General features: G+C 54.9%; 2 protein-coding genes across 4 annotated transcripts; both read left to right on the top strand.

Annotated features, from left to right (window-relative positions):
• Positions 1-163: 163 nt before the first annotated feature.
• Epn3 (epsin 3) lies at positions 164-5,783 on the top strand. Of its 3 annotated transcripts, none has more exons than XM_077801324.1 (9): positions 164-707; positions 1,890-2,008; positions 2,600-2,680; positions 2,889-3,023; positions 3,929-4,016; positions 4,420-4,689; positions 4,839-4,946; positions 5,077-5,307; positions 5,455-5,783. In XM_077801324.1, the coding sequence occupies exons 1-9, from the start codon at positions 164-166 to the stop codon at positions 5,781-5,783; spliced, it is 1,905 nt and encodes a 634-aa protein (XP_077657450.1). The 3 variants fall into 3 exon arrangements, with proteins under 3 accessions (XP_077657450.1, XP_026242871.1, XP_026242872.1); XM_026387086.2 differs by having other exon boundaries at positions 4,833-4,946; XM_026387087.2 differs by lacking the exon at positions 2,600-2,680 and having other exon boundaries at positions 4,833-4,946.
• A 4,420-nt stretch (positions 5,784-10,203) lies between these two features.
• Positions 10,204-18,528, top strand: Spata20 (spermatogenesis associated 20). Its single transcript, XM_026387002.2, has 16 exons — positions 10,204-10,284; positions 11,273-11,452; positions 11,554-11,618; positions 11,801-11,955; positions 12,032-12,175; positions 12,268-12,469; positions 12,921-13,051; positions 13,141-13,245; positions 13,659-13,733; positions 13,833-14,042; positions 14,125-14,317; positions 14,606-14,774; positions 15,027-15,238; positions 16,914-17,113; positions 18,015-18,095; positions 18,270-18,528. Exons 1-16 carry the CDS (start codon positions 10,229-10,231, stop codon positions 18,438-18,440), a joined length of 2,349 nt encoding a protein of 782 aa, XP_026242787.2. The 5' UTR covers positions 10,204-10,228; the 3' UTR covers positions 18,441-18,528.
• Positions 18,529-22,950: the final 4,422 nt, after the last annotated feature.

The following is a 22,950-nucleotide window of genomic DNA, read 5'->3' as shown; positions in this document are numbered from 1 at the left end:
AGTTTCGGACCTTCTCTTCCTCAGCCCCATGTGGGACCCAAGGACACAGCCGCCCTGCTGAGAGCACAGCGGCTCGACCTTCAAGACCCTGTCCTCGCGACGGTGGCCCTCGGCCCTCCACCTCCAACGGGGGCGGGGGCCGCCCACCTCCAAGTCTCCAGCCATGACGACCTCTGCCCTCCGCCGCCAAGTGAAGAACATCGTGCATAATTACTCCGAGGCGGAGATCAAAGTGCGCGAGGCTACTAGCAATGACCCCTGGGGTCCACCCAGCTCCCTTATGTCGGAGATCGCCGACCTGACCTTCAATACGGTGGCCTTCGCCGAGGTCATGGGCATGCTGTGGCGTCGGCTCAACGACAGTGGCAAGAACTGGAGGCACGTGTACAAGGCGCTGACGCTGCTGGACTATCTGCTCAAGACCGGCTCGGAGCGCGTGGCGCACCAGTGCCGTGAGAACCTCTACACCATCCAGACGCTCAAGGACTTCCAGTACATCGACCGCGATGGCAAGGACCAGGGCGTCAACGTGCGCGAGAAGGTCAAGCAGGTGATGGCCCTGCTCAAGGACGAGGAGCGCCTGCGGCAGGAGCGAACTCATGCCCTTAAGACCAAGGAGCGCATGGCCCTGGAGGGCGCAGGCATCGGCAGCGGGCAGCTGGGCTTCAGCCGCCGCGGTGAGCGGGGTTCTCCATCCTCCTACACCTGTGAGTGAGCCCCGAGAGTGTGGCTGGGACAGGGAGGTGGCCAGAGTCCAACCCTGGCTTTGCAACCCTGAACCATGGTGAATAGTATTTACCTTGGAGGGATGTTATGAGGACCAGCAAGATAAGGAGTGTAATGTGCAAGATATAATGCTCCCGCATAGCAAGCACTGCTCAAGTTAGCTCAAATTTAATGTTATTATACATTTGCCATTCAATTTATTAATTAACCATTGCTAGGATGGCATGGTGGTTGCACAGACTCGGGTCAGATACCATCTATTGTACCCCTTCCAAGCTGTGTGACCTGGATAACCAACTCTTTGAACTTCAGTTTCCTTATCTGTAAGATGGGGATAACTTCTGTTGTTTGATCTGTTAAAAAACAAAGCAAAACAAAACAAGAACAAGACAAAACAAAACAAAAAAAGGCCCTCAACCAGACATGTGGCATTCCTCTTAACTCTCTCTCTTGAGGGCACTGCCCTTGAAAATAGGGGCAGTTGCTGGGCAGTTCCTGAATGCTTCCCCCAGCAGTGAAGGCTGATCTGAGGAACTCTGGAATAGCCCTCCTTTTTTTGGAGGCTGGGGATGGGGGACTGAACCTAGGTAAGCTCCACCTCTGAGCTGCATCCCCAGCCCTTTTTATTTTGAGACAGAGTTTCACTAAATTGCAAGGCTGTCCTCAGACTTGCAATTCTCTTGCCTTGGCTTCCTGAGTAGCTGGGATTATAGGTGTGCACTACCCGATGTGGCTTAGAATGGCCCTGCTTTCATAAAGTTGTTGATGGCTTGCTGAGAGCTTTGGGCTGTGACTTTGTTATATTGGAAGTTCCTGCCTTCCCACTCCTCTTGGCTCCAAGCACAGTGGGGTCCAGCTGGAAGAGTCCAAGAGCAGGATTCAAGGGACCTGAGCTCAAGTCCTGCTTCAGGATCCTGGCACCCTCTGAGGTGTCTGCCCATCTGCTAAGGTGGCACTGGCATCTGCACTTCCTGGGTGGAATGGGGAATCTACAGGAAGTGCCCAGTAAAACACCTGGCTCACTGGAGCCCTTGACAGTCAGTTGTTGTTTTTTTGCCTCAGTTTCCCTATCTGATCCTCAGCTTCCTAGCAGGCAGAGGAATGTGGGTACTGTGGCCCTGTGGGTACTAGTGTGGTCATAGAGGCCATGATGGTTGTTGCAGCTGCCTCCTCGTCCCCCCGCTATGCCTCAGACCTGGAGCAAGCGCGGCCCCAGACGTCAGGAGAAGAGGAGCTGCAGCTGCAGCTAGCACTGGCCATGAGCCGAGAAGAGGCTGAGAAGGTGAGACCTCAGTTGTCCCGGGCAGGCCACAGAGGGAGGAGAGAGGCCTGGTGCTCCATGACTCGGGTTTCCCACCCTGGGCCTCAAGCCCTACTCCTCTCTCAAGGACAGTGTAGGGCCTGTGTCCCTGGGTTTGTTTCAGGCAGGACCCTCTTGGACTTCAGTCCTCTCTGGTTGGGCCTGGGAGTGTGACGTGTGGTTGGGGTATACAGTATGTTTGAAGGGCCTTGTGATGGGGGAGGGGAGCATGCTGACAGACATCCTTGAAAACACTGGGGTTGCTGCTCCCCCATCAGCTGTCCTTTAGGGAGGACAGTGATAGTACCTCTGATATCATCTCTGCCATAACCTCTGCAGATGCAGGCAGACCAGGTAAGAAGCAGCTGGGCACATATGGTGGTGCTAGGGGAGCACTCAGGCCACCAGAAGAGAAAGACCCAGCTTCCTGATCCTTAAGCCACATCCTCACTGCCTGCCCCATTTATGGTGGCCATTTCTGTCTCCATCCCTGCTTCCTGGGCAAAGCTATGCTGGCCCTCTGGCCAAGGGTGGGGAGTGCTGAGTCAAGTTCACCCGTCTTCCTCCCTGCAGCCAGTACCCCCAGCCTCCCACAGGGACGAGGACCTACAGCTGCAGCTGGCTCTGCGCCTGAGCCAGCAAGAGCACCAGAAGGTAGTGAGTGGGCTGAGCCGCCTGGGCCTGGGCTGCAGGTGCCCCAGTGCGGTGCTGGTGGAGGTGCTATGGGCACTAACCGGCTTCTCTGCTGCTCTAACTTGGTACCTCCCACCCTGCTCTCTCCTTGACCCCAGGCTGGGCGCACAGGTCCCCTCAAGTTCAGCTTGAACTGCTCATGCTCCTCCTGCCTCTGTACCTTCTGCAGGAGGTGAGGTCCTGGCGGGGAGATGACTCCCCCGTGGCCAATGGTGTAGGGGCTGTGGTTCACCATCGCCATCGGGGGGACACAGAACCAGGAAGAGAAGAGAAAAAGGAGGAAGAGAAGCTGAAAACCAGTCAGGTAGGGAGCAAGTGGGGTGCGTAGGCCAGCAGGCCTGGGAGGTAATTTAGTATTTGTAGAGCGTAGAACAGTGCTTGGTGTATAGTAAGTACTACTTAAATATTTATTAAAGGAAAATGGGGGTGGCAGCATGTAACAGCCCCTGGTCCCATACGCATGATCTAGACTTGAGCTGATAGCAAAATGGGATGTGACAAGATCCTGACCAAGATCCTTGGATTTGCTGCCACTTACTTTATGACTTGGAGAATATCACTGTGTAGGCCTTGGTTTTCCCTTCTACACAGTAGGTTCTTTGATCCTGATATTGTAGGATGACGGGATACTGTGGGTCATGACTAGGGGCTGGCTCTGGCACATGGTGCTGAAGACATCTTGGGCAGCCTGGCAGGGGTGGGTGGGGGAGTACATGGCTTCTGAGAGCAAGACCACCCTCCAAAGCTATTCAGGCCGCCCAAGGGGTGTCTCTATCCCCTTTCTGCCCACATTCATGTGGTCAGTTTTTCTTGGACACTGACCTATGGAGGTAGGTTTGTTAAAAAAAAAAAAAAAAGATCATCTCTGCTCTTACGGCCTCTTTCTGCTGGCCTGAATTCTATCCCAGCGCTGCCTCCCCCTGGCTGTGTAACTTCAGGCAAACCAATTCCCCTCTTTGGGCTTGAACTGGCTCATCTGTAAAGTGGGTATATCACCTGCTTTACCTTCCTCACAGGGTTGTTATGAAAGTGGGCAGTCAATGGATGAGGAAACATTTTATAAACTGGAAGCTGTACAGAGGTGAGGGATCATTAAGAGATGTTTGTGGAATGAATAAAGGAGGGAATGAGTTCGAGTTAGGCTGGCAGGTCAGGGCCTGCCCTCCCTCTGGGCCCTGCCTACGTCCAAGCTGCCTCTCCCCTCCACAGTCCTCCATCCTGGACTTGGCTGACATCTTTGCACCTGCCACAGCCCCACCCTCCACACATTGCTCTGCTGACCCATGGGACATCCCAGGTGGGTATGCAGGTCTGCAAGAGGCTCCTAGGTTGGTCCCAGAAAGCCCCTTCCTTCCCAGCCACTATGGTCAACCACTTCCCCACATTAGCTGGGGCAAATCTCTCACCTCCCCCAGTCACAGCTGCCTCTGTGACCTGGCTTTTATGGTGAAAGAACTCAGTGATGTGAATCTCAGTAGAGATTCTCTTGCTGCCCTCTAGCCATTCCAGCCCTGAATGGGAAGGTGGCCAACATTGCCCATGCCTGGGGGTCCAGCGGCCTGGGATAATTAACCTGGACTTCAGCTGCTGGTCAAGTGGCTCCCATACCTCCCACTTGGGCTGTGTAACTGGGAGAGGCCCTGCACGAGGATTCTGGGAGCTGGGGGTCTGGGTTTACACCTGTGCTATTCCCATTCTAGGTCTCAGGCCGAACACAGAGCCCAGTGGCTCTTCCTGGGGACCTTCTGCAGACCCCTGGTCTCCAGTCCCCTCAGGAAATGCTCTGTCCCGAAGCCAGCCTTGGGACTTGCTTCCTACCCTCTCCTCCTCTGAGCCCTGGGGCAGGACCCCAGTGCTGCCTGCTGGACTCCCCACCACAGACCCCTGGGCACCAAAGTCTCCCCACCACAAACTCCCCAGCACTGGAGCTGACCCTTGGGGGGCCTCCATGGAGTCTTCTGACACACCTGGTAAGAGGAGGGCAGAGGGTCTTCTGGGTCCCCCTCCCTCTGGTGCCAGCAGGTACTGTGCTAAGAGGGCCACTTCCCAGGAAAGGGGTCAGACCAGTGCCTGCCCTTTTTGCCAACTCATCTCCCTCTTTCTCCTTGTCTAGTTCTAGGTGGTACCTCGAACTTCGACCTACTTGCCAAACCTCCAGAATCCACAAAAACCAAGGAAGGTCTGGAGGGGCAGGCCTTGCCCTCAGGGAAGCCCAGCAGCCCTGTGGGTGAGCAGGAGGCCAAGAGATACTGAGGCTTTGGGAATGAGTGGTCCTGCAGACTGGGCTCCTGCCCTCTTCCCTTCACCTCAGTGGCCAATCTGTCTCCCACCAACAAGCTCTATCATGTACCTTTCAGAGTTGGACCTGTTTGGAGACCCTAGTCCCACTTCCAAGCAAAATAGCACGAAGGAGCCAGATGCCTTTGACTTGGATGTACTAGGAGAAGCACTAACCCAGCCTGGACAGGAGACCCGCGCCTGCTGTACCCCAGAGTCTTTCCTGGGCCCCTCGGCCTCTTCCTTGGTCAACCTTGACTCATTGGTCAAGGCGCCACAGGCTGCGAAGACCCGGAATCCCTTCCTGACAGGTAGGGCACCTCCGAGTCCCCCGACCCCCAGAGCCTTGCTCTCTCCTGCCCTCCTAGCAGAGCCCAGCTGCTGCCCTACGTCTTCCTCTTCCCTGGCTCTAAGACCCCGAACTTGCCGCCCATTCCTGCGCCCTCTCTCGTTCGCAGGACTCAGCGCTCCGTCCCCCACTAACCCGTTCGGTGAGCAGGGCAGGCCGACCCTGAACCAGATGCGCACCGGGTCACCTGCGCTGGGCCTGCCGGTCGGCGGGCCTACCGGGGCGCCCCTGGGCTCCATGACCTACAGTGCCTCCCTGCCCCTCCCGCTCAGCAGCGTGCCGGTCGGCATGACCCTTCCCGCCTCCGTCAGCGTCTTCCCACAGGCTGGAGCCTTCGCCCCACCGCCCGCCAGCCTGCCGCAGCCGCTGCTGCCCACCTCCGCCTCGGCTGGGCCGCTGCACCCGGGCCCGCAGTCTGGCACCAACCCCTTCCTCTGAGCGACGCCCCAGCCTGAGCGCGAGGCCACGCCCCCTCGTGACCTTGGGCGGGGCGGCAGTGCTGGTCAAGCACCGATCCCAGCCTCGCGGGGCAAGGCGGAAGGTGCACTCCTGAAGTTGGAGACTGAGGACGTTTTGGGGGGCGGAGGTGGCTAGACCACACCCCAACAATAAAGACTGGAACCCACGGGCTCAGCTCTTACTACCAAGAGGACTTCTTGTGGGGTGTGGGCACTGGGGTCTGGACTACAGAAGGGATCACTGGCTGTGGAGGAAACTACTGCTCTACAATCTAGGGCACGAAACAGTCCCATTTCCCTTACAACTAACTCCTCTCAAACCTCCATCCACAGCCTCATCTCCTGTTGGCCTGGCACCTTTGCTTCCAGATGTTCCCAGGCTGTCTGTCACTCATTGGGTCATGGTCATTTCATTTATCCATCGCACATCAGCAAGCACTGGGGATGATCTAATAGGGGACAGTAGGCGTTTGTTCCCATTTACTGGGCACTTGTTAATGTGCTAAGCACTTTAGGCAGAACATTTCTTTTAATCATTGCAACTCTGGGAGACAGGGAATATTGTCACTCCCATTCAGGACAGCTACAGAATCTGCAGGGTCCACTGCAAAATGAAAATGCTGCCAGATGTGGTGGCACACGCCTGTAATCCCAGCAATTCTGGAGGCTCAGGCAGGCAGATTCCAAGTTCATGTACAGCCTGGGCAAATTCAGTGGGCGCTCGGCAACTTAGACCTAGTCTCAAAGTAAAAAAATTTAAAAAAGACTTGGGCTCAATGGTAAAGTGCCCCTGGGTTCCGTCCCCAATACTTCCCACCCCCACAAAAGAAAGAAAATGCAGGGTACCCTCTTCAAAATTGGGTTAAGAATTTCAATACAGGAACAGCAGAGCATCAAACCAAGTGCATGGTCCTCCCAAGTGCAGTTGCACAGGTCTCTCTTGCAGCAGCTCCCATTTTATAAGTGAGAAAATTGAGAATCAGAGAGGTTCAGTGGCATGTTCAAAGTCACAAAGCAAGGATTGTGAGGAGATGAGATTCAAAGTCATCAGACAGTCTGGCTCCTCATCCAGGAGCTCCCAACCTGGGCCCCAGATTTAATTCAGCAAATATTGACTGACTGTTGTGGACAAAGTGTTGGGCTGTCCTGGGAGGAATCCAAGAATTGCCGAGCTCACAACCTGCAGGAGCTCAGAGTACAGCAGAGCAGACAAAAGGTGTGTGTGGGGTGGGAGGGATGTGACGCAGCTGCAGCAAAGCCAGGTCAGGAGCACTCATGTTCCTATGTTTACTAGGTCATCTTAAATCCAGCTCTGAGCCTGCCCTGCCCCCACCACCAAGGCTGACAAGAAACTTCCCTTTATTGTGGGAGTCTGCTCCTACTGCGGGCTCATGAAGGGTTTTAGAAACCAAGAGTGGTACAAGGCCTGGTACTCATTCTGGGAGCCATCACGGCCACTTTTACTTTCACTCAATGCTTCGTGATCACTGGATCACTGGACACTGGTGTGTCCTCAGTGCTCAGGGGTGGCCCTGCAAGCCAGCCTGCTGTTAGCCCCTTCCCCTTTTCAGGTACTGAGAGCAAACAGCCTTCCATAGTCCTCCCAAGAAATATCCAAGTTGTTGATGGTGGGTGTGTGCGATGCCACTGTCCTCCTGGGGTGGGTTGCTTTGTTTGTGTGGAGGGAGGGAGTCCCACTGTTGCAGACCAGATGGACAAGAGCACTTACTTAGAAGTCGGATGGACAGGGTTTAAAACTCTGCTCCCAAGTTTGAACTTAATGATAATAATCTCTTAATAGGTGGTTATGCTGTCTGACCTTGAGTAAAATTACTTCACCTTTCTTTGCCTGTGCCTCGATTTCCCTACTTGTCAAATGGGATCAAGAGTTCCTTCTTTGGGCTGGGAGGGAGGGGTGCAGCTCAGGGGGAGAGCACTTGCCAAACAAGCTTGAGGTCCCGCCTTCAATCCACAGTTCTGCCAACATACAGAATTGTGGACTGAACTTCTTGCAATCCCCAGTCCTTTTGTTTCTGATACGCCCCTCTCTGAGCTTGCACTCTGGTCATTTCATGTCTGTGACTTTTTCAACAAATAAATAAACAAGAGCTGGGGTCCACCTTCTTCACACACTGACCATGACAATGATCCCTGCCCCTTGTCTCTAGCTTTTCCAGGCAGCACACACAGCCCAGCCCCCATCTATCTTCTGCTGCACCCAAACTGGGAAGGTTCTATCTTCCTTGGTCCCAGATCCATCTCTGTGCCTCTCCCACCAAAATTGACTCTCCCTGGAGACTCCAAGAGGGGCTATTACGTCTCCAGGGGAAAATAGTTCAGTTGCCTTGCTTCTAGTAGCTACTTCTGGGACATCTTCCTCCTTGTGAGACCCTCCTCCTGGAGACTGGCACTGTGGTGCTACCCCACCTCCTTCCTGCCTGTGGCTGCCACTCCTCCTCATTCTCGGGATGCTTCCCTCTTGGCTCACTTGACCCCACCCAGATCCAACCTCAACACCTTATCCAGGAGGATGAGCTCACAGCCTCTTGACCTCTCAGCTCCCCTGACCCATGAGCACCCTTAGGGACTTGTCACCGTCCCAGTTTCCTCCAGGCTTCCTGATCTCACTCCTCCCAACTGGAGGATGTCCTCTGGAGCATCTCCACCTGCCAGTCCCCCTCTCTCAGAACTGCTCAGTATTAAGGATCTCTTTTCTCCTCCATAGCTTCAATGGCTTTCTCTCAACCAAATTCTTCCCATCAATATGTGTTCTTATTAGCTTCGTCCCCAAAGTATCTTTCTCCTCACATTGAGTGCCCAGGTTATCCCTCCATTTCTCCTCTCTGCCTTCCCTCAATGCTCTCCAGTTGCTGCCTGCTCTCAGCCTGGTATCATTGGATGATGGTCACCACACCAACCCAGGGATTTTTCTGGTCTATCCTGGGTGGATTCCCGATTCGTGTTCCTTCCTTCTTGCAATCCCAGTCCTTTTGCTTCTGAGATGCCCCTCTGTGAGTTTGCACTCTGGCCATTTCATGTCTATGACTTTTTCAGGCTTATGGAGGCCAGACCTGAGCCTTCTTTCTGCTTCTAATGCAGTCTCCCCTGGGGGACTTCTCCCTGGAGAAACCCTTATTTCTCTCTCCCAACAGCTTCCCCTCTGTGCTCCAAGCCTTGTCACCTCCATCTCCCTGTGTTCATCTCAAAGGCACCTTAAACAATGGATCCAAAGTGCCAATCACGCTTGACACCTTCTTCTCCTATTGGGCTAGTCCTGAGAGTCGTGCCTAGGCCCCCAGCCCTGCCTTTTCTCTGCAGCTCCACCCCTGCCTTGTGGCAACCCTCCCATCTCCCTGCCATGCTGCTTTGGCCTCCCAATCACTGCTACTTCCTCTCTTGCCTCTTTCTGATCCATTCTCCACTGAGCAGCCAGAAAGATCTTCCCCAAATGCAAACCCAACTGGGTCATTCTCCTTACTGAAGCCCTCCAACAGCTACCTCCTGCTCTCATCAAAACTCCTCTTCTCACAAGTTCCTCCAAGACCTGGTCCCTGCCCTCCTCCCCAACCTCCAAGCCTCATCTATGACCTATCTTCCCCTTGCTTTCTGACCTGCAGTTCCTTATCCCTGACTCACTGTGACATGTGGGGGCCTTTGCATATTTGTTCCTTCGGCCTACTTCTCCAGTGCCCTGCCCCCCAGGCACAAATGTAATTTCCTCAGGGAAACCTTCCCTTCTTGTCCCTTCCACCAGATCAAGTGCCTTGTTATATTATGCACACAGTGGGTGGTTGAATATTCATTTGTGTGGCTGTCTGACTGGCCTCTGTCTCCCAACTGTCTGTGAGTAAAACCGGGGAACAGGCTTATCTCTGTCCACCCTCCATTCAGTATCTGGCAGAGTGGCAGGCACTGGACACTTGGACACTCACTGCATACTGGCTCAATGCATGTGTATAAAGCATACTATACAACATGAAATTGGCTCAGTGTTATTATTCAGGAAAATGTTCCTGGAGTGGGTGGGATTTGAGCAGGACCTGGAATTGGAGACTGAACCAGACTTGCTAGCTGGATGGAGCTGGACAAGACATGCCTTCAGCTAGAGTCTCATTTCTCAAAAAAAGGTCAAATTAGCTGAGGCTCTGAGATCCCACGGCCCTGGCACCCCATATCCGTGAGAGTCGTCCTCTGGCAGGCAGGGTTACTCAAGCCAAGGCCGTTTTTAGGCATGGACCCCAGGCTCTAAAGCCCGGGCTGCCGGGTTTGCAATCCTCCTCTCGGCCACATGGCGACGCTCAGAGACCAGACACTCAGCTCCGAGTCCGGGCGAAGACCCGCCCGCGGCTCTGAGGGCGCCGGGCCCGCCCCTCGCAGCCTGCCGTGGGGTTTCTCTCGGAGCAGCCATGCTGGGCGCGGGCCTGGATGGGCCGCAGCCTCCGGCTGCCCCGCGCCAGGCTGGGTCTCACCGCGAGCCGCAGGTACGAGCGGGCCGCTGAGGTGCGCCCTGCACCTGCGGCGCCGGTCTCCCAGGCTCTGGGTCCATAGTGCCTGCTCGCCAGCCCCGCATGCCTGGTCCTCCCCGCACCCCACCTGCCTCTGATCTGACTTGGACACCTGGCCCTGCAGAAGGGTCCTGAGACCAGCACTGGCAGAAAGGGCCTCCGTCTCTCCCCAACCCCCTCCACTTATGGGGCTGGCTCCTGGGGGGACTAATCTGAGGCTACCACCAAGAAGCCCTCCTTGAGCCCAGTGCTGGACTAGGGCCCTTTCTTCAGTAACACATTGTGACCCGTCACTGCCCTGTATTGATGTGGGGCCTGTCCATTATTAGGTCTGCCCCCAGCATCACTCTCCTAGGCTGAACTCCTTCAGATGGGGCGTTTCTGATTCCCTGGGTATCCTCTGACACAGGACCTGGCCCATTGGGCTGCCCAGTGGTGGGTTTTGAGTAAGGAGTCCTTGGACTGTTTTCCTCTGGTTTCCCATCACCTGGCTCAGTCCCAGACCCTGTTTATGTGTGGTCCAGCCACTCCTAGAGCAGCCACCAGCAGCTGTACCTTTCTACCCAGTTCATGCCCCCATACATGCCAGAGGACCCCTCCCCCGCCCAGTGTAAACCACCCTTGGGAGGGGCCCTGTTAGGGGGACAGAATGGTGTTGGAAGGACCATTCTGCCCATTGTGACCCGCCCTGACCTCACAGTCATCCTTCCCACCACCAGGTCTTGAGAGGTTGGGGGAGACTAACCTGGCAGGGAGTGCCCAATGAGCCACCTCTCCTCACCCCCCAAAAAACTTAAGGGGGAGCACAAAGGCCACGGTCTCCCCCGTGGTTCAGAAAGGTGTGTGGGGCTGGGAGCTGGGGTTCTTTTGGGTTCGAAGGAAAGCTGGGTGGGATATGGGGGGAGGTGGGCATGGGCACAGGTGGGGCAGGCCTTGCCCTGTGTGACCCATCTGCCCACACCAGGGGTAGCTCCTCCCGGGACAAGGACCGTAGTGCTACGGTCAATAGTTCAGTGTCCATGCCTGCCGGAGGGAAGGGAAGTCGTCCCAGCTGCCCCCCAGCTACACCCCAGAAAGCCCCCAACCGCCTGATCAATGAGAAGTCACCATACCTTCTACAACATGCCTACAATCCTGTGGACTGGTAAGTACCTTTCCAGTGCTCTCCTTGAAGCAGCTGGGGCCCAAGACCCCCCCCCTCAACCCCCAGGGCTGCTGATTGATGCCACACCCTGCTGGACCTAGGTACCCCTGGGGACAGGAAGCCTTTGACAAGGCCAGGAAAGAAAACAAGCCAATCTTCCTCTCAGGTAATGTACCCACCTTCTCTGAAATGGGGAGGGCTGTGCGGGGGTGGGGAGGTGAGGATTGGTCAGGAGGGGAAAGGTCCTGTGGGCCTTACGGGCTCCCAGGGGTCTGGAGATCAGCTTCTGGTCTAGGTGGGGCCCCTGGGCTGCTCTGTCCCATCTTTGCTGCCCCATTTGCATTCCAGTGGGATACTCTACCTGCCACTGGTGCCACATGATGGAGGAGGAGTCCTTCCAGAATGAGGAGATTGGCCGCCTGCTCAGTGAGGACTTCATCAGTGTGAAGGTAGACCGGGAAGAGCGGCCCGACGTGGACAAGGTGTTCATGACGTTTGTGCAGGTGAGCTGTTTTCCTGTGGGAAAAGTCCTGTCACTTGTTCACAGCAGTTCCCTTGACCCTGATGCTCTCTCCACAGGCCACCAGCAGTGGTGGGGGCTGGCCCATGAATGTGTGGCTGACTCCCAACCTCCAGCCCTTTGTGGGGGGCACCTATTTCCCCCCTGAGGATGGCCTGACCCGAGTTGGCTTCCGCACAGTGTTGATGAGAATACGGGATCAGGTGGGTGTGCATCCAGGAGGGAGGTACTCCAGCCCAGGTCAAGGAGCCCCGAGCTCCATGCTGACCTCCGGGTGTGCCCTCTCCTCCCACAGTGGAAGCAGAATAAGAACACCTTGCTAGAAAACAGCCAGCGTGTTACAACAGCCCTGCTGGCCCGTTCGGAGATCAGCATGGGTGACCGCCAGCTGCCACCCTCTGCCGCCACCATGAATACCCGCTGCTTCCAGCAGCTGGATGAGGGCTATGATGAGGAGTATGGTGGTTTTGCTGAGGCCCCCAAGTTTCCCACACCGGGTCAGCATCCCCCCAGCCCTCCTTACCCCAGACCTGGTCTTGTGCTTCCTGTCCTGGTCAATGGTCTTCTGCTTCCTGGCATAATCATTATCCTCCTGTCCTCCCAACTGGCCAGGAGACTTGATACCTGCTCTTAGTAATGACATTCTGACCCTGACCTACATAACGATCTTCCAGCCTGGTCAATGACCCTGGGCAATGTTACTGGTCTGGTCTGTAACTTCCTGGTCCCCCGTGGCCGAGGATATTCTGTTCTCCGGCTCAGATGATGACCTTGTGTCCTTTGGGTTGCCCATTGACCTCCTGACTCTCAAGCTTTCCAGAGATGGCCTGCCTGTCAAGTGAACTCCTCTGGGTTGACTGTTGACCTCCTGACCTCAGCCTGGCCAGAGGCCTCTTGACTATCCACACCCCATCATTCCCTCACTCACCTGTTCTTGCCACCCCACAGTGATCCTGAACTTCCTGTTCTCCTACTGGCTCACTCACCGTCTAACCCAGGATGGCTCTCGGGCCCAGCAGATGGCCTTGCACACCCTGAAAATGATGGCCAATGGGGGCATCCGGGACCACGTGGGCCAGGTGAGGGGCAGCGGGGCATTCCCTGGAGGAGCAGTGGGAGGCGGTGGCTGGGATCAGCCTGCAAGCCCTGCATCTCTCACCTGGTACAGGGCTTTCACCGCTACTCCACGGACCGCCAGTGGCACGTCCCTCACTTTGAGAAGATGCTGTATGACCAAGCACAGCTCGCAGTGGCCTATTCACAGGCCTTCCAGGTGACCCCCTTGCCTAGTCCTAACCCTGGCTGCCTCTCCCAAGGCCTTCCTAGTACTGTGGCTCTTCCTTCATTTTTTTCTATTTTTCCTTTTTTTTCTTTCTCCCTTTCTTTTCTCGCAGTACTAGAAATTGAACTCAGAGGCACTGTACTTCTGAGCTGTATCCCCAGCCGTTTTAATTTTTTAAGTTTTGAGACAGGATCTCACTAAGTGGCTGAGGCTGGCCTCCATCTTCAGGTCCTCTTGCCTCAGGCTTCTAAGTAACTGGGATTACAGGCCTGGCCCATCACCCTTAGTTTCAACTCCTAATTCCTACTACCCAGGCTCCCCTCCCCAAATTTCCTGGGAGAATATCACCCCTATGTACCTGGGCCACCCCAATGGCCTCTACTGACATCCTTCTCCCTCCCCAGATTTCTGGTGATGAATTCTATTCTGAGGTTGCTAAAGGCATCCTGCAGTATGTGTCCCGGAGTCTGAGCCACCGGGTATGTATCCAGAGGAAGGTGGGCCTGGATGTAGGAGGGATTTGGGGCCTCCACTGCCCTTCAGGCTGTGTGACCCAGCCAACTCTTCTCTTTCCACAGTCTGGAGGCTTCTACAGCGCAGAGGATGCAGATTCTCCCCCAGAGCGGGGCTCACGGCCCAAAGAGGGTGCCTTCTATGTGTGGACGGTGAAAGAGATCCAGCAGCTCCTCCCAGACCCTGTACAGGGTGCCACCGAGCCTCTGACCTCAGGCCAGCTTCTCATGAAACACTATGGACTCACAGAGGCTGGCAATATCAGCCCCAGTCAGGTGAAGACTTCTGGGGACACAGGAGGGGGGCCTAAGACCTGCTGGGTATGTGGGCTCCCTCTGATAAGGCCGTTTTCCTCAGGACCCCAATGGGGAGCTGCAGGGCCAGAACGTGTTGACTGTTCGGTATTCGCTGGAGCTGACTGCTGCCCGCTTTGGCTTGGATGTGGAAGCCGTGCGGACCTTGCTCAACACCGGGCTAGAGAAGCTCTTCCAGGCCCGGAAACACCGGCCAAAACCACACCTGGACAGCAAGATGCTGGCTGCCTGGAATGGTGGGGCAGTCCTGTCTGAGGCCCAATCCTGTTTGTAGAATTCCCCTCACCAAGTTCCCCTGTCGGTCAGGCACCCTTAAAACTGCGGATTCTTCCTTTATTAGGTTTATTATCCTTAATTTGCAAATGTGTTCATTCGAGGCTTAGAGAGTGGAAGTGACCTGCCCAGGGTCACCTTACAGGGGCCAGGAGTCCAGCTCTAACTGGTGTTGGGTCAGAGCCTGGGGTGTGGCGGGGACCTCCCTGGAGAGCTCTGACCTCATCTTACACCCTTTCTTCTCCCACCAGGCCTGATGGTGTCTGGCTTCGCTGTGACTGGGGCTGTCTTGGGCATAGACAAGCTGATCAACTATGCCACCAACTGTGCCAAGTTCCTTAAGCGGCACATGTTTGATGTGGCCAGTGGCCGCCTGAAGCGCACCTGCTATGCTGGCAATGGGGGGACCGTGGAGCACAGGTGGGGGACTGGGCAGGCTGGGAGGACTCATCTTCCTTATGTATTCCGAGCCCCCCTCTGCCCTTCCTCTGGATGAGGCCTCACTATGAGCTCTTAACTTCCTGGATCCATTTACTCCTCTGGGAAATGGGCTAGTGGCAGACACCAGATAGCTGGATTTTTGAGGATTAAATGAAGGAACACATGAGAAATGTCCCCTCTGTGAAAGCCCCAGGCCTTCACAAGCCTCTCCCCTGTTGCCTGTGTCCCCAGCAACCCGCCCTGCTGGGGCTTCCTGGAGGACTACACCTTCGTGGTACGGGGCCTGCTGGACCTATATGAAGCCTCACAGGAGAGCTCCTGGCTTGAGTGGGCTTTACGGCTACAGGACACACAAGACAGGCTCTTCTGGGACTCCAGGGGAGGCGGCTACTTCTGCAGCGAGGCTGAGCTGGGTTCTGGCCTGCCCCTGCGTCTGAAAGATGGTTAGTGTGGGTGTGGGCTGGCCTGGGGTCCTGCACCCAGCTGGGTTTGGCTTTCCCTGCACAAAGCATAGTTCAGGGTGGTGGTCAGGAGCTGGAATGGGCTGGCCTCACATCTCTGTTCTCCGCTCCTTACAATTGTGTGAACCTGTTTCTTTCTTTCTTTCTTTCTTTCTTTCTTTCTTTCTTTCTTTCTTTCTTTCTTTCTTTCTTTCTTTCTTTCTTTCTTTTTTTCTTGGTACTGGGGATTGAACCCAGGGGCCCTTTATATCCCTAGCCCTTTTATTTATTTTTATTTTGAGAACAGGATCTTGCTAAATTGCTTAGGGCTTGACTGAGTTGCTGAGGCTGGCCTTGAACTTGCCATCCTTCTGTCTCAGCCTCCCAAGACACTGGGATTGAGGCATATGCCACCAGGCTGGCCTCTCCCTTCCCCTCTCATTTTTAGTTGTAGGTGGACACAATACCTTTTTTGTTTATTTTTATGTGGTGCTAGGGATCAAATTCAGTACCTCACACATTCTACGCAAGCCACTCTACCACTGAGCTAACAACCCCAATCCCTGGCCTCTCTTAATATATAAAAGGATATTAATGCTGGTACTGACTCACAGGATTGATGGAAAGATTTATCTAGGTGCTCAATGCACCTGCTCAATGGTCACTGGCGTCCGGGGATTCATACCTGGAATGAGGCTGACGTGGTCCCTGCTTTCAGGAAGTTTACAGTATAGTAGAAGACAGCTAATACACAGAAATAAGGCAATAATGCACTCGACACATGTAGTTAAAGTTGTGATGAGGGCTGCAAAGAAGTAGGAGCCCTATGCCATGTGGCTGCCCCCATGTCTTGTCTGTTGTTAATGGTCTCTCAAAGAGCAGGACTTATCCCCAGGGTCCAGTGCAATCCTGGCAAGTTGTAATAGGTGCTCAGTAAATGTTTACTGAATAAATGAAATAGCCTCAGGAGAGAACCAAGAGGAGGAGATCCAGCTCAGCCTGAGGGGAGATCAAATTGAACCAGGCCTGGGAGGCAGGAGTAGGGACCATGGGGTCACAGAAGAACTGTGGAGATTGTTCAGACAGAGGGAAGAGTCTGAGAGGCCCCAAGGGGGAAGCCTGGGTCCTGGAGGACAGAGGACAGGGCCTGCATGAAAGGAGGGCACTGGGGCCTGCAGGAAAAGGAGGGAAAGGCTCAGGAGACATGCTTAAGGAGGTCACTTTGATGGTGAAGAAGGGATGGAGGTAGGGGAAACAAGTGACCAGTTAGGAGACCATTTATAGTGTTCAGTACACGCAGGCATTGGCAAAGGCTCAACTAAGGGTTGAGCTTGGGATGGAGAGAAGTGGCAAAGTGGCATGTATTGTGGCTGCAGCCCTGGCGGGACTCAGACAGATTAGAAGTGGGGGGTGAGAGACAGGAAGGGTGTGGCCACTCTGGCTTGAGCAGCTGGGTGGTGGACAGAGGTATCAGCAGTTAGACGGGGCCTGGGGACTGGCAGGCCAGCAGGAGGAGTTGAAGGTGCCACGAGAGAGCCAGGTACCAACCACTGCTAGAGCAGGCAGGAGGTGTCTTCCTCCATCCCCTCCCCCGAGGCCCCGGAATTAGTCTGGGGCAGGGTCCTGAGACCCAGTGACCCTTTCTTGCCTCCAACCCCTGCTTCCCTCTGCCCTGCAGACCAGGATGGTGCGGAGCCTAGTGCCAACTCTGTGTCGGCTCACAACCTGCTCCGGCTGCATGGTTTCACCGGCCACAAGGACTGGATGGACAAGTGTGTGTGTCTATTGACCGCCTTCTCAGAGCGCATGCGCCGGGTCCCCGTGGCATTGCCTGAGATGGTCCGTGCCCTCTCAGCTCACCAGCAGACCCTCAAGCAGGTGGGGGTGCTGTTCCTCTGGCTGGGACCTGGGTAGGAGGGGAGCGGGGTTGCAACAGGGAAGAAAGTATGGGATAGGGATCCTGGGACTGTCCCTGGTAAGTGCCCTTGAGGCAGGTCCCTGCTCTGCAGTGGAGGTGTCTGTAGGAGGGTGTGCATCTGAGGAGATGGCCTGTGGGCCCAGGCACATGCCCATGTGAGTGTCTGTCTCTGGCCTTCAGAGTATGGGTGCAGGAGGCAGGGACTAAATATGGGTCCCTGGTTGCTGGTGAAATGTTCTCTGTAAGGCTCTGACCCCATGTGTGGTGTTGCCATGTGTGTGCAACCCTGGGGAGTGTGTCTGTGTGTGCATGTGCCTGCCTTTCTGGGTGTGGGCACTCTTGTGAGTGTTGGCAGTGTGCATTTGCCTATCTGCATGTGTTACCCCCATCTGCAGGTGTGCCTGCTTGTGTTGCATATTTGCTCTGTGTGTGTGTGTGTGTGTGTGTGTGTGTGTGTGTGAGAGAGAGAGAGAGAGAGAGAGAGAGAGAGAGAGAGAGAGAGGTGGGGTGGGGTTTGTACATATGGCATCTTCCCCTGTATGGGTATCTGCTATGTTTATACATGAGTACCATATCCCTGTGGATGTGTCTCTGTGATATGTCTCCCACTGTTTCGAGTCTTTTGGGTGTGTGTCCCCATGTTTGTGTCTCTACCATTGTGCATGGCATTGTCACTGTATTCTCCTGGGGTCTGTGACTCTACTTGCAAAGCATTAAATCCAGTGTGGCCTCCTGGTAGCTGGGTCTCCATTCCTCTTGGAGAGAAAGGGTGGTGTGAAGGGAGGATCTAGAAACCCTGGTAGGTCTGGGGTTCAGCTCCTCCCTCATCTAACACTGGAATGACCTTTTTATTCTGGCCAGATTGTGATCTGTGGAGACCCCCAGGCCAAGGACACCAAGGCTCTGCTGCAGTGTGTCCACTCCACCTTTGTGCCTAACAAGGTGTGTGTCCCTGTGAGCCCAGCCCCACCCCTGCCTCCCTTGAGTTGCCCTCTCCTCTCCTTAGCTCCCCAACATCTGCCTTGAAGGATTGAGGAGAGGTCATCTCCACCATGGGCTCTGTAGTGCCCCAGTACTTTCCTCCAGGTGACCCTCTCTGCTCTGCCACTGCCCCAGGTGCTGATTCTGGCTGATGGGGACCCATCAAGCTTCCTGTCCCGCCAGCTGCCCTTCCTGAGTACCCTGCGACGGCTAGAAGACCGGGCCACTGCATATGTGTGTGAGAATCAAGCCTGCTCAATGCCCATCACTGAGCCCTGTGAATTACGAAAACTGCTACATCAGTGACTGACTCCGCAGGGTCGGGGCAAAAGGTGGCGCCTCCCAAGTGACCAGAAACTTAGGCCCATCAAGGCTGTGTACAACCTGCAGCCACCCCTGGGCACCCTGCCACCAGGTGACCTTGGCCATCCTCACTGCTTCCCCATGGGCACCCACTTACCCTGGAATAAACCGAACAGCGTCCCGCAGTGACCCTGGGGCCTCAGCCTCACTTGTGAGGGAGGGGATCGGCTCTGGCCTGGGAACTAGCAGCCTAGGACCCCTTCCTCTGCGAGTCCTCAGCTGACCTCTTTGTCTTCTTCCATCCCCCTTTACCTTCCAGAGTGACCCTGCCCCCATCCATAGTCATTGAGCCTGAATGAAACTGAGATCAGGGGCTAAAACTAAGTACAGTGGACCTGAGTGGAGACAGGAATGTATACCAGCCCAGGAGGGGAAAGCCAGTCCTTGCCTGTAGAAGGGGTTAGCAAAGAGTCCTGCCCTTCCCTCCCCTTGTTCTGAGCAGGGAAGGGATAAAGGGACACTTTATATTTGATGATGGCAATATTGCATGTGCCATGGTTCATGGTTCATGGTTCTGATAGCAGCTGCTATCAGAACTAAGACATTTTTTTAGGGGATCCATCCCGCCCTGACCCCTCATCAGGAAGTGGGGAGGCCTCTGGCAAGAGGTCAGATTGTTCATCCCCTGCTTTTTGCAAGCCAGTTAGGAAAATTCTCTCTCTCTCTCTCTCTCTCTCTCTCTCTCTCTCTCTCTCTCTCTCTCAGCATCTGTTGTGTTGGAAGTCCTTCCCCAAATTTATCTAAGTTTTTCCTGAGCAGAGTAAGCTGAACCTTCCTGTGACCTTCTCCTGCCTGCTAGATGTTGGGAGATGCTCTTGAGTCCTCTCCTTGGCATACACATCTTTGCAGGCTCCAGAAAACCCATCTAGCCCCCACCAGGGGAGGAGACAGGAAAGCGTGCTTTGGGAAGGGCAGGTGTGGAGTGATGGGGCTGACAGGTGGGGTGGGGGGAGCTTCCCCTCAGGCCTTCAGGGGTCTGCTGAGTCTGGGCATCCTCCTGGGCCCCAAGCCCAGCAATACTGATAGCCAAAAGAAGCTGCTAGAGACAAGGAGGCCTAAATGGGGCCACTTCTGGGGGAGATGTCAACAGTGGGGAGTGGAGCAGGAAAAAGCCAGGAGACTGGACAGTCACTCCCTGGTATATGGTCACATATAGTGACACATGGTCCCTGGAACCAGAGTCTGCTTCGTCTGGGCAGCTGGTCCTTGGTGCAAGCCACCAGCCCATCTGGAGGGGATTAGAGCCCTGGCCAACAAGGTCAGCTGGCCTCTTTCTCCTTGGAGCCCACTCAGCCATGCCAGGAAATCAGAGGCTGGACATGAAGAGCCTGGCCCAGGGGGTGGCAGGGAGGGAAGGTGTGGCGTGCTGAGGCACAGGTGGCCTTTTTGGCAGCCCAAGGCCTGGTTTTGGAACGGTCTGAGTAGTTTGCACAGCCTTCTTGCCACCGTGTCTCACTGACCCTCATGAATGAGGTGGTAAGGCCAGTACCTTCAGCATCTCATATGGATAGTTCTTCAAGACCCAGAGAGGGTAAGAGCCTGGTCTAATAGCCCTCAGCACATCAGCATCTCTCCCTGCTGCTTCCCAGCCACAGCTGTGAAGAAGGGTGCAGCCTAGTGTCTTCTATCTCTCCGTCTAGTCTAGTTTCTGCATCTCCTTTCCCTCCGACCTGGGATCAGGCCCATTCATGACAATGGGATTCTGTAAATGGTTTCAGAGGAAAGAGGGCCTTAAAGGGTTAGTTCTCCCAGGAATCCTTGAATTTGCAAAGAGGGCAAGGCTGGATATAAATCTTGGTAAATGTGAGATTAGAAAGCCCTTGCAGCATCCCTTTTCCTTTGTGGGCTTCCCTTTATGTGCTCCCTGTTCTGCCAGCATGACTGTTCTGCAGCAGCTGTGGGCCAGGGTCACTGGAGACAAAGCATCATGGTTTGGGTAGTCATTTAAGTGAGCCTCAGCTTGCTTATCTGAGAAGTAGGGAGGGGCCACCCTTCTAGCTCCCAGGCCTGTTGAGGTGACCAAATAGAATGATGTTTATATCATCCCTGAGTAGAAGGTATTGCAGATGGGAAGATTCTCTCAGCTCCTGAGGAAGCCAGACGGGCTGTAGGAGAGGGGAAAGGTCTGAGGGTTGTAGGGTACCCTAGGGGCTGGCAGGGCAGGGCAAGCTGCATATAGAGAGATCTCTCAGCCTAGAAGAGAGCTTAGACAACATCCAGTTCTAACTTCATTTTTTGGGAAACCAAGACCCAAAGAAAGGAACTTTTCCCTCTTCTTCCCCCTCCCTGCCTGAGGTTATAAATTCAGCTACAGAAAATTTACTAAGTACCTATTGTGTGCCAAACATTGGACTAGGGCCCAGAGAGCAAAATTGACATTGCCCCTACCTTCAGGTAACAGAGCCTGGAAGCAGAGACAACCATTCCACTATTGTAAACATAAACAGAATCCCCGCCTGGACTAAGTACTATGAGCTTGCAGACTATTGTCTGGCTCAGTACTGTATCCTCAGTACCTTGGCACTTAATAGCGTTAAACACTTGCCAGAAAGAAAGCCAGTCTAAAAAGGTGACGTCAGAGCCGAGACTTGGAGGGCTGGAGTTAATGACTGTTCCAGGTCTTCCTTTGCCTTCTTCCTCTACTCCCCACTCAGGTAACCGGTGAGCATCTCTGGCCAAATATAAGAATCCTCTAGTGCCTACATACTGGGTTAAGGATATTCCAGGTGAGAGGTCTCCCCCAAGACCCCAATCCAGGAAGTCCATCTCAATTTATCCATATGGTCATGTGTGCCTACGCTTTTTCTGGGCTTATTTTTTAATAACATTGCAGCCCAAAGATCAGGGTGGCCTTGGGTGATGCATGAGGGTGTGGGGCCTACTGAAAACTAGAGAAACCTGACCACTGGACTGGGTAAGCCTCTGACCTCATTTCCCCTCTGCAAACACTGGTGATGAGAGTCCCTACCTCCTTGTGTCAGCCCTGGGGCGTCTTGACCCTGGCCAGAAGGGCAGGCCAACAGGCCAGACTGTGAACCTGTAGGAGGGAAGAAAGTGTCAGACAATCAGAGCTTGTCATAAATAGCCCCCCTCTCCCAGAAGTCGTCCCTGGGTTCAAGATCAGCGCCACACACAGAATGAGAGCAGAGACACCAGCTAGGAGAAATAGGCACTTAGGGGATCTGTTCATTAGCATGAAATGCAAATGAGCCCGGCCTCATTTGCACAACTCAGTGCCGGGATTCGGCAAAAGGGCAACCGGGAGGCGACAGGCGAAGAGCTGTTCTGCCCTCCTCACCCGACCCAGCAACCGGCTGGCGAGATCTGAGATGTCCCCTACCCCCCATGCCGTGGTGGGAGGACAGCAGGGGCTGCGTGGGTGGCACGGCCTTAAGAAAGCGGGAATCCGGGGGTACCAGAGGTCAACCAGACCACCCTCGGTGTGTCTACAATGGTGTGAGCGCCTCGGATCTCCAGGGAGAACTGACTGATCCGGTGGGTTTTGCCACTGGGTTTGTATCTCCCGTAGACGTTGGGGAAATGCTACTTAGCATCTAATCCTCGATGCCCTTTCCCCTCCCCCACGCGCCTAGCACTCCCGTGGCGCTCTGTTCTTGGGTACCCACAGCTTTCTGAGGTGCGTGGACGGTGGGAGAGAGCTAGAGCTGAGTCCGGAACTCAGAAGGTGAGGCGGGGCGAGTGCCCGTGTCTGCGCGTGCGTATGCACGCGTGAGAAGCACAGACCCGCAAGGACCCACTACCCTAGAGTTGAGGTGAGTGAAAGGAACAGCACCGCGAAGCTTCGGTCCCGCGCACAGCCCTCCCCTAAGCCATATTGGGGCTTGAAGGGGAAAATGTGAGGTACAGAGTTAGGGGACGTTGGTGGGATTTTGCAGCATTAAATGGTGGAACCCAGCTCTGTGTTGCCACTGCCTTCCAGACATCCGAGGCCCCCGCAGGTCCCCACTCAGGGGATCCTCGCTCTGCCCTGCAGCTGCGCCTGGAGATCCAGGCTCTGCTGTCCGGTGCGACCTATCTGGGGCTACGCTTTCAAGTACGAAACCCCTTCGTGAGTCCAGGGGACAAAGGATCCTTAGGGACAGGGGACGAAGCTCGAGCGTCAACGTGAGGTCGGAGCCTAGGGGTTAGGGTTAAGAGGTCAGGGTCAAAGTTCAGAAAAGAGCATGAGAGAAGGACTTTTAAACCCAAGACTGTTTGACGAAGGCCACGCCCAGACCATGCCCACCTCTGTCTTTCTCAGGCTCCGCCTGTTTCCCCAAGACCTGCCCCCCTAGTCTGACGCCCAACCCCCCGGGAAGTCCTGCTCCGCCTTCCCTTTTCCTAGTCCCACTTCTGGGTTCTACTACAAGGTGGGCGATTAACCAGGTGGAGACCCAGGATTTCGCTCTGAGACTGTGATCACACTCCCACCCCTTGCTTCCCGCATCCCTTC

This window comes from Urocitellus parryii, chromosome 7 (genome assembly GCF_045843805.1).
Source record: "Urocitellus parryii isolate mUroPar1 chromosome 7, mUroPar1.hap1, whole genome shotgun sequence".
NCBI classification, from domain to species: domain Eukaryota; kingdom Metazoa; phylum Chordata; class Mammalia; order Rodentia; family Sciuridae; genus Urocitellus; species Urocitellus parryii.
The sequence above is the reverse complement of the archived record's forward strand: the minus strand, read 5'-3'. Positions and strand labels throughout refer to the sequence as shown.